Below are 17922 nucleotides of genomic sequence, written 5' to 3'. Positions count from 1 at the left end.
TTTTCCCTATTGGAGCCCCTGGGCTTATAGCATCTTGCTTTTCCAATTAGGGTTGTAGCTTGGATAGTAATAATAATAATAATAATAAAACAATAAATTAACTGCAAAAGAAGTTATTTCAAGAAGCTATGAGTAAATTAGCTTCTAAATCCTCCATTGAAAGGTTTTTTTATTAGGTGTAACAATGAGCACAAAAGAGGCCATTATAGTCTATAACAGTGGTTCTCAAACTTTTTCATGAGCGACCCTATTTGAAACATTTCATTCCTTCGCGACCCAGAGTAAAGTGAAGAGAAAGAAAACATGCAATGATATATACACTTTATTTTGGAAAAAAAATAATGTGTACAGCTTTTGATACAGGAGTCTTTCCTGTCAGAGACACCATTACATGGGGCCCAGGAGGAGGGAGGTGGGGGGAAGATGAACATACATAACAAAAGTAATTTGTGGTTAAAGAAGAATAATTCAATTAAGCAACTGAAATACACTGAAACACTGAAAGCATGATAATGTTCCTGTGTCCCTGCGACCCATCAAAATTGATCTCGCGACCCAACTTTGGGTCGCGACCCATAGTTTGAGAACCACTGGTCTATAACAAGGTTAGGTGACTGATTAGTCTTTTACAAGTCAAAACATCCTGAGGTATTGAAGACTTAAGGACTAAACGAAACTAGAATTTACAATTGAACAGATTTAGCAAATCTTTATACCAAGCACCCATTCTTAGTAATAGTGATAACCATTTAAAAACTCTTATCCTCAACGAAACGAAGATACAATACCTTGCCTTAAAAAAATTATAAGTTAGGTTTATCATAAGATTTTAGGCACGCATAACACACTTATTGTTTACAAGTGGGTATGTCAGTGTCACGTTAGTGCTGAGCATATGTTGAGGCTCATGGAAAAAAGGCATAGCCTATGTAACAGCACGTCCAAAGTAATGGCAATGTATTATTTGTGAAGTAAGTTTTTAACTACTGTATAGTTCTTCACTTAACACAAATAACTAGCTAAAATATTTAATTCTCATTTATTACCTGATTCGTAAGGGTAATAAAACACTTGTTAAAATTTACTCCACTAAAGTAAACCCATGATGAGCTAGTGACCGAGCTTACAAGCGAAAGACAACACAGTCCTCCAGAACAGGATACAATAGACTAGCTTTAACTGATACATCATCAACAATAAAATAAGATATGAGCATCTACAATATGAAACCCCATCACCGTAATTAGAAATTATGTTTATAAATGCTTTAACAAGAGGAGGAATATAAGCATTTTCAGCCTTGCAATCTATGTGAAATGAATGTCTAAAAAGAGTGATTCGGGATATGGAACTGCAAGGGTTTAGCTGCTGGACTAATGTAATTAAGAGATTTCAAGACCCTACAAGAGGAACTCGACTCTGTAAGGAATAATGAATGTTTAGAAGCCTTACTAAAGGAATACTTTAATTATGACCACTAGATCCAACTATGGAAGTTGGTTTAGTGTAAGCAACCGGCCAGGTAAGTCAGATTTACCGCCTATAAGAGAAGGCTTGCTGGCCTTCTGAGATTAACAATGGAAGTTAAATAAGTTAGGAACTATAAAAGCTCATCACTTCCATGCAATTCCCCATTGAACTAAATATCACTTTCTCTCCCTGGCCGTATTGAGAATCAAACAGCAGTCATTCTGTTTACTATGTAGGAGCTTTAAACCTGAGCAGTGTATACTCCCCAGTTCCATAACACTAACTTGAAACATATTTTCCATGAGAGGAACCGTAAGAAATCATACTTCTCATAATAGTTGTTTAAAACTGCGCTTTCCCTTTGCAGAAATGCTGACATTTCAGCAGGTAACATAACTTGAAACCCAATGAGCACTTATCACAATCTGGAAGGCTGATATGTCTTGGCGAAACCTCTGTGACTGGAAACTAAAGAACGGGAAATTACTGGCTTCTTACTTACCATTAACTGTTAGAATGTTTTATTACTCTATTGGGGCTATTATCTCTTGAAAGGAAAAAAAAAAGAATTTTTTTTTTTTTTTTTTATAAATTTTGTGGGTAAAGGTTGATAAACCAAGCTTCTGAAGAAGAAGTAATATGAACATCAGGGTTGGTTCGTAGAAATAACGAGGGTATAATACTTCGGAGAAAGGGTTTAACCAACAGTGAACTGGAGAATCATGTCATTTTACGATATTTTACTGCTCCTGTAACTTAATGGTTGCAAAAATAAATTTCTCTTATGTTGAATTTAATTTTAATATTTTTATTAGTGTTTCTTCTTATTCAAATATTACTTTCTTATTTTTTGGTAATGATACTCTATAATTTACAGTAAAGGAAATTACTGTACTCATTTTGATAAAAATATATTGGAACAAATTTTCATTTCACATTTCTTATCTTTCAGATTTCTTGTATCAAGAAGCCTTTTTAACAACGTACCGTACTTTCATTTCACCTGGACTCCTTATTGAAACACTTTTAACTCGTTATCACAAATTTATAAAGACTTCAGACATGGAAAGACAAAAAGCTGCCCGTAATGCATTTTCCCTTTTGGTACGAGTTGTGGATGATTTGGCTATAACAGATTTAAGTATGGAAACATTGGAAACCCTAACAAATTTTGAATACAACTTGCTGTGTCGTGGTGAATTACTTCTTGCAAGAGCCCTCAGGAAAAAAATTGTAGAAAAACTGGAAGCCAGGAAAAGATATCATGCTCCAAAGGAAAGCCTTTGTATAGCATCTTTAGGTATTACAACGAAACAAGCAAATTTGTTAGACTTCAAGTCCCGAGAAATTGCAGAACAAATGACTTTACTCGATGCAGAACTGTTTGATGTCATGGAAATACCTGAAGTTTTGCTCTGGGCACAGGAGCAGAATGAAGAAAAGTCTCCAAATCTCACTACCTTCACAGAACACTTCAATAAAATGTCATACTGGGCACGTTCTCGAATCCTGCAGCAGGAAGATGCTAGAGAGCGAGAAAAATGTGTCATGAAGTTCATAAAGATTATGAAACACTTACGTAATGTGAATAATTTCAACTCTTATTTAGCCATCCTATCTGCATTAGATTCTGCCCCTATCAGAAGACTGGAGTGGCAGAAAAACATTACTGATGGTTTAAAGGAATACTGTGCTTTGATAGATTCTTCTTGTGCATTCAGAGCTTATAGACAGGCACTTTCAGAAACTTCACCTCCATGCATTCCTTATATGTAAGTTTCTTTTGGTTTTAAAAGTAGTTTTAACAATAAGGAGTAATTTCAGAGGATTTTTAAGTCTTCAAGGGATAATTTTAGAGGATAGAATTATATATTTTTTTTATTTTTACTTTACTTGAAGTCTTTTAGTGTACAGTAGAGGAAAAGCTTGGGGGAATGTAAAATGATGTGCTTCTAAAACATTTTGCAAGCCTTTATACTATTTACAGTTTGTAATATAGGATACCAATATGACATTTAAAGTCTAGTTTTAGCATTATAGTTGAAGTTGTCACTAAGATTTACAAGACCTTCAGGCCAAACCCATAAAAGTAGAAACGAGACTCATAGCTTTAGTTGAATAACTTTTTAAAATAGCAATAGTAAAGTTGAATTGTATTAGCTATCAGTATACAGTAATAATTTGTTTGTACACACTTCATGAATCTGTTTATCGACCTCCTAAATGCTCAAGATAATTTTGTAATAATGTTAGTTCGATGTACAAGTGAGAAACCTGAAAATTCATTTTGGGTAAAAAAAATTTATTGTACCATTGAGATTGCTGGTCTCCTCTGTTTATTACTTGATGAATTTAGTTATAAATCAAGTATTTTCACCCATAAGAAATCACAATAAAGAAGTTTCATTTTACAAGTACTGTACACTTTTTTTTTTTAATTATTAAGATGTTTGGCTAGTTAGGGAGTCCATTAAAATTTCCATAAATTTACATACTGTTCATTTCAAGTAATTATGGTGACAGATACTTCATTACCAACTTTGATTTCTTGTAACTAAATCATTTTATTAACAGAACAACTTGCAATATCACTGACTTCAAAGTATAGTTTGGAATTAATATGAATTCATTTATGCCTATACTTTTACAGTGGGCTGATTCTGCAAGACTTGACATTTGTTAATATAGGAAACACCCAGTTTATGCAAGATGGGAATGTTAACTTCTCAAAACGGTGGCAGCAGTACAATATTCTGGACAATATGAAACGTTTCAAGAAATGGTATGTATCACAAATTCATTCTTATGTATTTCAATCTTTTTACACTATATACCCTACATTTTTCTTATGTTACAGTACTCCTCTTCTCTTTCCATTGGTTATTATTGTTTTAAGTCAATTATTTATCTTTCACTTACATCGTTCTTTTTTCTTTTTTTTTCTTTTTCTTTTTTTATGCAAGTTGCTCAAAATTTTGCGTAACATTGTAATTCCTGTTTTATCTACCCAATATTTTTTCAAAAGAGGAAACTCAAAGTAAATTAACAGATTCATGTACAAAAATTAATTTGAAGAGGTAAGTACTCAAACATAAATACCAAGGATTAAGTTTGTGTACCTGACTACTTTTAAGGGGTTGCTAGACAAATGAAAATTTTTTCATAACATTTAATATTGTTCAAAGACTTAATAAATTGGGGGAAAATTGAAGGCTTCCTTCATATTATTAATGTCAGAAATATTGCACGTCTATTATCTTCTGTGATGACAAATTTAATTGGAATATAACCGAAATACAGTATTCCTGGAAAGCTGTCATGGAGTAAAGTAGATATGATGTGGATGTGGTTTGAATAATTACTGTACATAGTAAGTTTATAAGTATTTTATGAATATTGAGATAAAACTTTAATGAATAACCCATAAATGTTCAGGGGTTACAGGACTCTCTCTACCTCTATTCCACCTTATTTATCAACAATTTGAACTAATTTGAAGATAGTAATTTTGTTTTATTAATTGTATGCTAGTACATTTTGCCGAGTCTCTTATATCATCTTGCTTTTACAACTAGGGTTGTAGCTTGGCTAATAGTAATAATAATAATAATAATAATAATAATAATAATAGTAATAATAATAATAATAATTGAGGAAATGTAGATGGTATTGCTGTGAAATAAGTTTCATTTTCCATGTCAGATAAGTTGGCTAACTTTATTCTACTTCTTTAAGGGTAAATAGATTTTCAAAATGCCTTTTATTCAAAATTGTTTATCATGTCCTATGGAAAATATATAAAATTTTAAATGTAGAAGCAACAAAAATAAAAATATTAAGCTCTCAGACAAATTATGAGGGATTTTAAGTTATAATTCTTTTTTGGAGGTAGCCATGTTTACATCTTTTGAGATAAAATATAAACAAATAATATTTGTTTCTACATGAATGAAAACTCTCATCCTTTAATACGAATATGCTTTTAGCTTGGCTGGAATTTCGGTTGTCGAAATTTGTAACGCGGTGTTGATAGGTGCTAGAGGATGGTGGAATGCCCTGTTCACAGCCATTACACTGAAGTAGCCACTTTTTTTTAGCCGCTGGAGAATAACAGACATACTCCAGGCACCTTAACTGGCCGTGTAAATTTTGTTAATTTGTTAGTAGCTAGTTTTGTGCGAGTGAATGTAAGGAAGGTTAAAGGATTTGCAGTTTTCTCTATGACTGTAACTGACTGAGTTTGTGTAACCTGCCGATATACACTGTTCGTTCCTGTTAGCAGCATTCCTGATGCTGGAGATTCCCTCACTAGTGAGTACTAGTGACAACGATATCATTGTGAAACGTCATTGTATACCAACGATAGAAGAACATTTCAATTTATCCCTTCACCTGTGCTGCACCTTCGTCTATTAGCGCTAACAGTGAATCCTTGTATTCTTTGTACTTATAACTTACTGCTGGTTGGAAGAAAAATAGGCACCACCCTTTCTCCCCCCTCCCTAACATTTTTGGACAATAAACTTTCAAGACAGAATGATAGGAGCTACTTATAAATGACTCCTACAGTTTCTCTCCCCATGGGAAAAAGTGTGTGTTATCTAATCTTTCACCAAGAACAAAGAGATGACGAGATCACTTGCTTTGCGCGTAGCCATTATTGCTCTACTATGGATTAGCACGTTACTAAATGCTCGTGTGCTTATAAGGGAGAACCACCTTATCTGTTCATGATACTGCACTCCTATGGGAGAGTCATCTTACCTATTTGCAATTGCATGCTCATACAGGAGCGCCATCTTACCTTTTCAAGCATCCATGAGAGCGCTACTATGCGTTAGCATGCTTCTGTGTGCTTGCATGATTATAGGAGAGGTCTACCTCATATATTACAGTGAACCTTCGTTTATCGCGGTAGATAGGTTCCAAACCCGGCCGCGATAGCTGAAAATCCGCGAAGTAGGGACACCATATTTACGTATTTATTTAACATGTATATTCAGACTTTTAAAACTTTCCCTTTACATAGTACTGTTAACAAACTACCCTTTAATGTACAGAACACTTAATGCATGTACTACAGTACCCTAAACTAAAACAGGCACAAATATAAAGATTTTATATCATGCGTTTCCTAAACACGCCAAAAAGCACGATAAAAAATGACAACCAATGTTTTGTTTACGTTTATCTCTGATCATAATGAAGAAACAGACGCATTTACACATCTGTGTATAGGTTATTTTTTGCATCGACAGCAATCTTACCAAGTATTGATTATATGTTGATTTTGTTATTACCAATGTTTTACTTAATTTTTCTTAGGACTTCCAAATAAATTAAATGAATGCCATTTATATAATGTTTCTCTTTATGATACCGCCTGAAACGGAAACCTTCCATTCCTTTACTGTACGCTCCATCTTCGATCGTAATAAACAAACGAAGGCATTAAACGCGCATGATGAAAGTGATAAATAATGATATTAAAAGCTTTTAGTAAATATGTTATTACAAATATTATTTACCATATCCATATAAAATCCTACATACGTAGCAAAGCAGGAAAACCATTTTTTTTCTTTTTTTTTCTGGCGTTTAATCAACAATAACAAACTGCCGCTAATGACCGAATGATAATTTACGATAATTCTAAACTGTTACTAAAGATGATTCTCCATTCCATATCCGAAATACTTTTCCTAACTTCAGTTATAAGTAAACTTGTACCCTCCTCAATTATGAAACCATCTAAAAAAAAAAAAAGTAAGAGAAGAAGCAAGTACTAGGCCGATTTTTAAAGTTGTCGAACAATTAAGTTACCGCTATAACGTTCGATGTGACATAGTGCGAGATTGGAGAAAGTAAGGAAAATTGAATCATTATTGATTTTCAATATAAATGAAACTTTGTGAAGCAACAAAGATTTCATTTGTTAGTGAGATAGAGGTAAGGAATGAGAGTGAGTGAGTGAGTGAGTTCGAGTTCTTTTAGAGGTCGCAGCGTGAAGAATTGAATGAAAAAGAGGGAGATGAGGAGGAACTTAAAGTTTGCCTTTTAAAGGGGTCATTCAAGCCAATGATGACACTCCCACAGGGAAGAGGTGACAAGGGCTCTATGAAGACACAGCAATAGCAGTTGATATGCTTTTTAGCATGTATTCAGGGTTGGGAAGAACCTAAAAGCAGAAGGATGGCACCCCTCCCCGTGACACTCTGTGGCAGTAAACTTCCTACTTCCGATAGAGCAATTGAAATGTCTAGGAAATGCCAACGTCTTTAGATTGTCGTCGTTGTAAAGCCACAGTTGGGAGAGATGGCAGCAACAGACATGCTGGCCAACAGGAAGAAGTATATTGTGAATAACAGCAGGTTTGCACAGAAAACAGTCACACATTTACAGTTTGTCTGGAAAAGTGCAGCCTATCCTTGTCTTCTTCCTTTAATACACAATGATCAACTTTCACATTTATTCAATCTAAAGAAAACCAAAAGATTAAAATTGCCAGACATGGCAGAAAACAGTATGTCTGTACTAGCTTGCAGCCAAAAGTAAAGTGAAGGCGGCAATTATTGTCAGGCGGGAGGGGCTACCCCTCTATCCTTCACCAACTACAATTACCTTGTTAAAAATTAAAATGGCAGATTCCAGCTTCGCTGAAATCTTACTCTTATTAAAGGCAATGGTTTGTATTTGTGTAGGAACAAATATAAAGTTATGTTTGTTGAATGATTAAGGAAAAACTTTCAGATAAGAAATTGAAAATTATTATAATACAAAATTGACAGTTCTCAGTATGATACATTAGCTTATTTACATGGAAAGTCTTGCTATGTTGATCAGTGTAACTATAAAATAAATATATCAACAGACCAAATTAAATATTTATGCTAACATAAAAACCATACTAAAATTAATAGATCAGGAATTCTAAAGGTTAGTTAAACCAAATGGAAGTTGTTGCCTTTCTGTATTATTTTTGGCCAGCATTTAATACTAATTCTCAATATTTTATTGAGAAATTTGAATGTGTTTTAATTGGATTTTCCAAGTACTGTATTATCATAATTTCAAGCAACATTGGTTATGTTTGATCAAAGTTATTCTAAGTTGCAGTATAGACCACACAATCTTTCTTTTATAATATTATGTAGTGAATATGGTTAATGTTTTTTTTTTCAATTTCAGTCAATATCAATTCAAGAAAAATGAAAAAATTATCGCCTTCTTCAATAACTTTGATGACTATCTAAACGAAGAAGCACTCTGGCACATCTCTGAATCCATAAAACCACGAGGTGGTAAGAAAAAGTGAATTAAAGTTTATTTGATATTTATGTTTAGATTTCATCAAACTTTCAAGATGATAATCAGTAGTTTCCTGTTTGCAAAGTCAATGCAAAATTTATAGGAATGATTACCATACTGGAAGATGGTACCATAGGAAAACTATGTTATAAATAGTAAGCCTGTGGTAACGATACATGGTCGTCCTAGGCAAAGTCTTTTTATGTAAAGAATTGCAGTTGGATCAAGGTTTATTTTCTGACGATTTCAGAATCGGTCTTTAAAGAAAGTTTCTGTATAACATAGCATATTCCCTATACTACTAGCCATTTGTATTATGTCTGTGTAGTTCAGTCAGATATAAAGGTGCTTAAAGTGAAGCCTCATCAGCTTCTCATAAACTTTGTGACCACAGTGTGTGTATGTGTGTGTGCGTGGAAAGTGCCAATAGTACTTGTACAGGCACTCAAGTTTGTATTTCTCTTTCTTGCCAGTATGAGCAATAATAAATACTTTATGCAAATATATTACCACCTTAGAAATCAAGAGAAACAAGATTTTAGCATGTATGAAATTTTTGAAAAGCTACTTCCTGTATAGGTTTCAAAGCTGTCATCAAGAGATTTGAGATCTTGATTTCAAAATAAGCAGTGTAATATTTAATTTTTTAAATGAGCTTAGTAGATTGGGTGTCTGTTAAAGTACTGGAGCACTTCCTAATGTACAGTAATTATGTAGTAGTACATTTTTGACTGTGTAGGAACTTTTTAATTGGTACTACAGAGTATGCTGCAGATTTTTATGATACAAGATGCAAATAAAAAATCAAATAGTTTTTTTTTTTTTGGGTAGGCCAACATTGTAAATATTTGTACAGTATATTCATATGAATTATGTTGCATTTTTTTTGCATTATGCTAAGGTTTACAGTCAAAAGATAGCCAACTTGTGTTCTCAGTCAAGCAATTATGTTCAACTGATGTGATTCCATCTGTAATAATGAAAGCTTGTTCCATGTAGGTCACAGGTAGTTACAGATTTCACATTTGTTCTCTTTTTAGATATTAATGGTGTAATGGAGTTCATGTAGGCTAGTCAAAGCACAACGCATAAACATTTATGTTGCAGTACGATATGTTTTCAATTCCAATGGCTATGACTGCCATATAATCATCTGCTTTTAGTATTGTATGGCTTGTCTATGTTCTTATGGCAATACTAGACATTAGATTTCAGAGGTAGTATCATGATACATTATCATGACTACTAGTTTATTTCCCTTTGATGAGGTATTCATGAAATATTATTCAAGCTGGATTTATTTGTTAAAAGTTAAAAATTTTGTATGTACTATTAAGGTGAAAAATAGTTAAATAGGGTCAACATTTATAAGCCACCCTTCTCAATAGAGAAGTGTATGTAGTCTACCTGTGCTCTAAATTACACCATTGTAAGCCAAAGACGTAGCCCCAAGGCTACACTTAAGAGTATCAGTCCAAAGATTATTCCTGATTACTTGTTCATTTGGTGATGGTAGGAAGTACTTTTGTATTGGGGTACTAACTGAAATGTGAGTTCGATACTGACAAGACTTGATCATCCCTGGGGTTGTTACTGTTTAGTCACAATGTAAGCAAAGGTCACAAGTCAATTCATCCATATGTTTTGGATTATTATTTAATAGTTTAACACAAGTCAAGGTTTTAAACCCTCATATTCTTCAAGTTTTAGGATGTCCCATTCACTAATTCCCACCCAGTGCTTTATGATTGGTGCATCAGCATTTGGATGAGACCATGGGATTATCTTGAAGATTAATCGTCATTTTATATTTCATTTTGTGTCGTACTGATTTATTTTGTAATCAGTTTTTTTAATCCAAATCGAAAGTATTTTGGTAATGATAATTTTATTCCTTGTATAGTACTGTCTTTCTTATGTTATACTCTATTGCAAACCAGTAGCTTTTTGCTATTATTAAGTAGTTTAACCTGACCACTAAGTTTATGAAACTATTTTAAGTTTTGCTTTTGGTTTTTACGTACTTTATTTTTTAGCCATGATATTGTAATCTCCCAGAGCAGGAAATTGGTTCCTGGTATTGTTTAGCTCAAATCCCCCATATGGGAAATACACCACTTAGTATAGATACATTAACTTGTACACTATATATTTGTATATTGCCTGGTTTGTCCTGTCAGCTTGACTGAAAATGATTTTGTACATGTCAGTTGTCAAAAGCTGATGGAGGAAGTTTGCATGGAAGAAGAATGCGTTTAATATATTGTGCATTTGTACATACAATATAATCTATATATACAGAAGTTTATTTTTACATAAAAATTTTACCATTTTGGGTAATTGCAATATTTTGCACACAATACATTGAAAGTTTTCAGCCTTTTTTGTAATTTTGATGTAAATGTTTAGTTTCCTAATTGCTAATAATAATGGACACTCGCCAGAGAACTATTGCCTTCCTTATGTGTCGCAACACTAGTGCTAATTATATACTGGTACTATTATGCATATCAAAATGAAGTCTCATGATATAGGTGAAGTCTGAATTGACTACATTTTTTATTGAATTTGACTCAACCTAAATTCAGTATAAACTCTTCTATATTCAAAACATGCTTTTCTTTTTGTAAAAATTTTTCAAGGTCAGATTATGCATAGTGAGTGTTGAATGTAACAACTTTGTGCATAGAATTGTTCTTAATATTGAGTTTATATATGGGCTGGTTTGTATTGCTATCTTTTATTAGTGTGCACACTAAGTAAGTGGAATATTTTGAAAGGAGATAAAGTAAACAGTGATGCGAAGAGCTGAAGTTTAGGGGACAAAATTTTATCTTCAGACACTAGATTTCCCAAGGATATTGTAACTTATTTGAATGTGCAATATTTTTTTGTTAAGGAAATTATAATAATCATTCATAAAAGAAAACAGATGGAGTAGACTGAACAAAATAGAATATATGTCAATTCTACATTTCAGAGTCAAAACATAAAAAGAGGTGAACAGTTTCCATCTCTTTGATACAGCTGGGATACTCTGTTGTTGCAATATAAAGTTTCATTTCTTCCCAGTGTAATGCTGATCATAATTTTCTTTATTCATGGAATAATGATAAAGCCAAGCTGCTATGCTGTACAGATTTTAATTGCCTTTTATTAATGCTTGTACATAATTGTAAAAATTAATTCCTCTAAGTGTATCCGTGCTCATTAACTCCCTTACAGTATGGAGACGCTTAAGTTTCTCTCTTTTTATACTATGGTAAGGAATGTGAAAACTAAGTGTTAATGGTAATTTATGCAAGAATGCCCAACTTTTTTCAATCAGGTGACATATTGTCTTATAATAAGATTTATCAAATGAAAATTTAAAATTTCTGATAACCGATGACAGAGCAAAAGTGAAAACCTTATTTTTCTCTTTGATTCTTATTTAGAAGTGGTAATGGATTTTTTTTGTGTGATTATCCGTGCCATCACTTTATTTTATAAGAATGAATGATTTGCCTTGAACAGAACAGTATACATTTAAAATGAGAGGGAAACCCAGAGCTTACATTTCTGAAATTGTACACAGGTACCCTTAGACTTTTAAAATGTGATAAATTTTAACCCTTCCGGCACCAACCTGTCGCCAAATTATTTACGAGCCTTGGGCTCTTTTTATGAACATTTAATTTAACAACGAAAAATATACAAAGTTGACTTAATTATGTTTGTATAGTTAATTAAATTTCCTTCCCAACATTTTGTAAAATTTTCATATACGTAAATATTAAGAGAAAAAAACTGGTAATTACTGGACATAAAGTACGTCCAGTAGCGCTGAAGGTAATGAAAATATTGTACATAAAATACATTCAATGGCAAGGATTAATTACATTTTGAGGAAATTGCATTGAATACCATATAGTTAAAAAGAACATTTGTGGAAATAATTTAAAAGATTAACCTAAATAACACTATGGTAACAGTGACAATGTATAAAGTTACTTTTAAAGTCTGGAAAGTCAGGTGTCGATAGGTTTCAACCTCTGGATAGTAAAGTACCTTTGATTTATAATAGCAGTTATAACATTCATGTTCATAGAACTGACATACATGCATCATAAAGAAATTAATTTGAAAAGTTTTCTCTTGTATGTATTTTCTTTCTATGGGATGAATGGTTCCAGGTATGGGTTTGGTTGTGTAATAACTGCAAGCTTAGTTAGGATTATTTTGGTACAAATAGCTGATGTCTTTAGATACATGTGTGATGTAGTTCACACCCATCCTCCCGTCACAAACATTTTCATGCATTTCCTACTATTTAAGATTCTTCTTGTTTTGCCAATTATCTATTATCTTTCACTATTTTTATGTGCACCTCACCCATGTGACCATAAGTAATATGCTTGCTGTTGTTGATGAAGTGAATAAATTTTCCTCAAATGTACAGTCTATTGTAATATAGAAAATATACAGAAAATATGTAAAATAGTTTTCAAGGTAGAGAAAAAGGTAACTAGTAAGGTTATTATGTCAGGAATCCTCTCACTTGAGGTACAAACAAGGAATCAGAGGCTATGTTAAAGTACTTGGCCCCTTTTTCTAGTCATTCATATAAGTCAGTTTGCACCAAGAGATTTATTTACTTTTTGGACTGTTAAATATAGAATGAATAGGACTATTTTAATGCAGTACATGTGTAAGTTGCTATAATGTAATGGTTTGTATTGTGTCATGTAATTTTGTAATAAAAAAGAAAACTATGTCTCAAATGCACTTTGTTATAACCTAATTCATGTCAGCTGACTTGATATTTTAATTTTATAATATGCTAAGTTTGCAGCGGAGTACAATGAGAGATTCATATGAATAAGGAAGTAGAGGATATACGTGCTGTTCAAAGGCTGAAAATAGACAGGGTCTCAAAATTCGAGATGGTTTGAACCTTTGTTGAGAAGGGATTAAAAGCAGTTAGTCATAAAAGCTGTAAATGATATTCATTGACAAGAAAATTGGGGCATAGTTCCAGAAAATCATAGGAAAGGGATATAAGTTATGACCTAGACCTGACTGGAATTGTAGTATAAATAGAACAGGAGAGGGAAGTTCGAGTTCATGTCTAACTGGAGTTAAAACCGGATAAAAACAAATATGTTTTGTATTTTTCTTGCTATACAAACTCATAATAGGAGATGAGTTCTGAGTGTTAGCCGGAACAGCTGTTGAATTGTTAACAAGGTAGCCTATTAATATTAATGACAGGCATGCAAGGGGGACGCCAAACCCAAAAGACACTTGTTTGTATAGCTAGGATAACTAAAAATTACTTCTAAGATTTGATTTTTTTTGTGCAAATATAAACCCTCCATCCTATAATAGGAGACTCGCTTTTTGGTAGAAGGCAACCCGCTAAAATTAAATTAAAAAATCCTTTTATTGTTTTTTTTATTCATGGATATGTCATTCTCCTTTCTTCCATACACGAGCAAGGAAGACGACTCAAAAACAACCCCCTACCAGTTCCACATAAGAGATGTAGATGCTCTTAGGGCCTTGGCCAGTACTAGGTCACAGAAAACCAATCTCCTTAAAAGAGAGACAAACTCAGTTGTCAACCCAGGCATGTCTAGACGTAGTCAACAAGAAAGCCACTTCATATGGTAATCACAAGCATCAGACATCCAATCCAACCAGTGTGGGAAGGTTGTAGTAACTGCATCCCCTTGAGAGGGGAACAAGAAAGAGGTAGAACAGCTAGTCATTCAACCTTTCCTCGATACAGTACTTACGAAGAACACATTATCTTAGATAAATTGCATACTTGTCCCATGAGAGAGCTAGGAGAGTGACTCAACTAATGAGCAGCCAACTGAGGTAAAGAGAGCCGAAGGTGGACCGAAACCTTCTCACACAACCAGCTCCAAGTACACCAACATGTAAACTGGAAAGCTACTGATAAAGCTAATCTTGTGAGTTCTTCTCTGAAATACCAAAGGTTCACACTAAATACAATCTGCCCTTCACTAAAGAACACAACAAAATACCTAGCAATTCACATTTAAACCATTTAAAATCTTTTTAAAGTACTTCCACTGCACAAGAGAGAACTTGCTAAAATAAACTTGAAAACCCAATGAAAGAAAGATCTAACGGGGAAAATTTTAAAAATAATTTGTATTTCTCCCAAATATACAAACCTGAGTTTTAATAAGAGTATGAATTCAGCAAAGCTTGAAGTCATTTAAGCTATTAATGAGGTAAATTATTTGGTGGAGTAGGTAAGCCCCTGCCCACTCACCAGGAAGAGAAACATTCCCCTTGTTAACCTAAGACTTGTGAGGTAGTTGAGGCAAGCAATGTAATTGGAAGGACTAGGAAAAACTTAAATCACCTTTAGGTAGCGGTCGTAAAAGATTTTATGTCTGTAAGGATATGTTGCCTTGAATGTATTGTCATTATGAGAAATGGGTTTGCATACATTTCGTTCACGCTCCCCCCCCCCCCTCCCCCTCATCTAAGAGGGAGAGAAGATACATCTATACCAGTCTAATACACTGGGAAAGATGGACGGAACAAAGTAGATGCTAGAAGTTCTTTGACAAGAAAGTCATTGAAGAACAAGAGTAAGGAATCCAATTACGAAGTGTTTGATTGGGTGGTGCCCGATTGCACTGTGACCAAAAGCCTTACATGTGGTAGATAGCTCCTCTAGTGACTGGTCACACCAAGACCACAAAAGTGGTGACTAAGAAAAAGGAGACCTGGAGCATGGAAACCGATCAGGTGACGACAGATTGCGGGGAGACCAGGCGCTATGGAGAGTCACTCAAGACTCGGGGCTGCCATCGTCTTAAAAGAGATCTTCTCTTGTACCTTGAACGCGCAGGAGAACAGCTGAAAAAGCATTAAGTCTTCCCCGACTGACGGACTGGTGTGTTCTGTTCCCCATGACTAATGATTATTAATATTATTACAAGCGAGGCTATATCCTTAGCTGGAAAAGCAAGATGCTATAAGCCCAAGGGCTCCAACAGGAAAAAATAACCCAGTGAGGAAAGAAAAGAAGGAAATATATAAACTACAAGAGAAGTAAAAACATTCAAATTATAAAATATTTCAAGAACAGTAAGAACATTAAACTAGATCCTTCACAAAAAAAAGGAAAAAGAAAAAAAAGAGGAAGAGAAATACAATAGAACAGCATGACCTAGTGTACACCGAGGCAAGAGAACTCTAATCCATGACAATAAAGGCTATGTTACAGAGGCTATGGCACTACTCGAGACACGAGAACAATTGTTTAATTTTGGAGTGTCCTTCTCCTTAGAGGAGCTTCTTGCCATATATATTCTCTCTTCTACTCTCAGGAAGAGGAAAGTAGCTACTGAACAATTACATTGCAGTAGTTAACTCCTTGAGCAAAGAAGAATTGATTGGCAATCTCAGTGTTGTCAGATGTATGAGGACAGAGGAGAATGTGGTAAGAATAGGCGAGACTATTTGGTATATGAGTTGGCAAAGACAAAATGAGCCCTAACTAGAGAGAGGGATTCAATGTAGTACTGTTTGGCCAGTCAAAGGAGCCAATAAGTCTCTAGCAGTAGTACCTCAACGGGTGGCTGGTACCCTGGCCAACCTACTACCTAGAAACCTAGTAGTAAACAGGCTAATGCCTGTATCATGTATTGGAATGTAATCTCAAGGATGGAACGTTCCTAACACGTAACATCTCGCCTCCTAGGATAGTCTTCATGAGTGGAAACGTTCTTGGCATGCACTGTTCCTCGCATTCGAGTAAACGTTCTCGGCAGGTAATGTTCCTCACGCACGTAAGCGGGTAGAGATAGATCAGTCTTCATGGACTTCAAACACTCGCTTGTCGTCTCTGGAACTCTAAAGAAGGAAAGGGATGAGGGCAGCGTCTTATATTTTGCACGAGGGTTTACAATGCACATGCTCCGAGCACTGGTACCAGGCATGTGAACACCTTTACAGTGTACCAAAACGTATACTTGAGGATGGAAACATTTCAGATACTGTACGTAACCCCCCACCTCGAGTACTAGGTGAGAACATACCAGGATCACCCTCCTAAATTGATGCGTTGTGTGTGTACACTCAACAACTTCTTTGCCAGAGGTAGCAGAGTTTGTAGATGTGGCCAAGGACAAGGTACCTGGTACGAAACCATGTTATGCATGCTGACATTTCTTCCCGCTGCAGCAGTGGGATAATTTTCAGCACTTACATCCCTAAGCACACTACTACTAAATAATGTACAGCAATCCTTCACCATATCGCGGTTCTCCTATTGCGCCCTTAGTACATTATGGATTTATAAAAATATTACATATAATATACATCTCCGAATCATCTTTGTATAGCGGGGTTTCTGTGGGCAGGTAAGCCTTATATTTTTTCTAATTTTGATTAATTTTTAAGAAATTTTTGGGCCTAAATTCTAATAAAGTACACTATACAGTATATCATTTAGTTTTTAGAATAGGCATTTGTCAAAAAAATATTAGGCATGGGTCCTTGGTAAATTTTTTTTTAACCTATTGTCCTACATATGGACAGGCAAAAGCCGTTAGGGACTTTGTAGAAAGGAAAATGGTTGAAAGCTTTCAAGTTAAGAAAATGAAAAAGGACAATGTTAGGGTAATTATGGTTTGAAGTTCAGAAAAAACTTGTCTGTACAGGTAGGTTACACTACACAAGCTGGCGAGACCAGCTAAAATATGTACAATGGGCAGCCCATCACTTGGGTACACTGGCAGTTGGGATTACTGCATTCTCAATGGTTGTCCATAGGGCAATTATCTCCTGACAATGTGCCAAGCTAGGAATCTCAACAAACAGGGTGGCCTTAATTCAGTCACCTATCACCACAGCCACAACAGCACATATGTGGATCATCATGCAAGTACGAGAAACGACTCTTGACGCCCTTCATGGGTTTGCACATGACCAGGAGGGATTGTTGCCGTGTATGTACAGTACTATATACAGTTGCTTTAGTTTGTCAGCAAGAAAATTAGTTTCACCAGTGCTTCATCCCTGACGTCAAGCTTATCTTGCTGAGAAAGGCATTGATTTTAAAGTGCTTCTTCTAATGGACAATACTGGAGGCCAAATAATCAACATGTATTG

The 17922-nt window shown here is 34.5% G+C and overlaps 1 protein-coding gene across 6 annotated transcripts in view; it reads left to right on the top strand.

Moving 5' to 3' along the window:
- Nucleotides 1-13541, top strand: part of C3G (C3G guanyl-nucleotide exchange factor) — a 183346-nt gene extending 169805 nt beyond the window's left edge. For all 6 annotated transcript variants that reach the window (XM_068392314.1, XM_068392312.1, XM_068392311.1 and 3 more), the window contains 3 exons: nucleotides 2423-3242; nucleotides 4121-4252; nucleotides 8659-13541. In XM_068392314.1, the coding sequence (XP_068248415.1) occupies nucleotides 2423-3242; nucleotides 4121-4252; nucleotides 8659-8785 (1079 nt within the window). In that variant the 3' untranslated portion in view covers nucleotides 8786-13541. The remainder of the gene's footprint in view (nucleotides 1-2422; nucleotides 3243-4120; nucleotides 4253-8658) is intronic.
- The last annotated feature ends 4381 nt before the right edge of the window (nucleotides 13542-17922 follow it).

This window comes from Palaemon carinicauda, chromosome 18 (assembly GCF_036898095.1).
Source record: "Palaemon carinicauda isolate YSFRI2023 chromosome 18, ASM3689809v2, whole genome shotgun sequence".
Lineage (NCBI taxonomy): Eukaryota > Metazoa > Arthropoda > Malacostraca > Decapoda > Palaemonidae > Palaemon > Palaemon carinicauda.
This window is presented reverse-complemented; position numbering and strand designations above follow the sequence as displayed.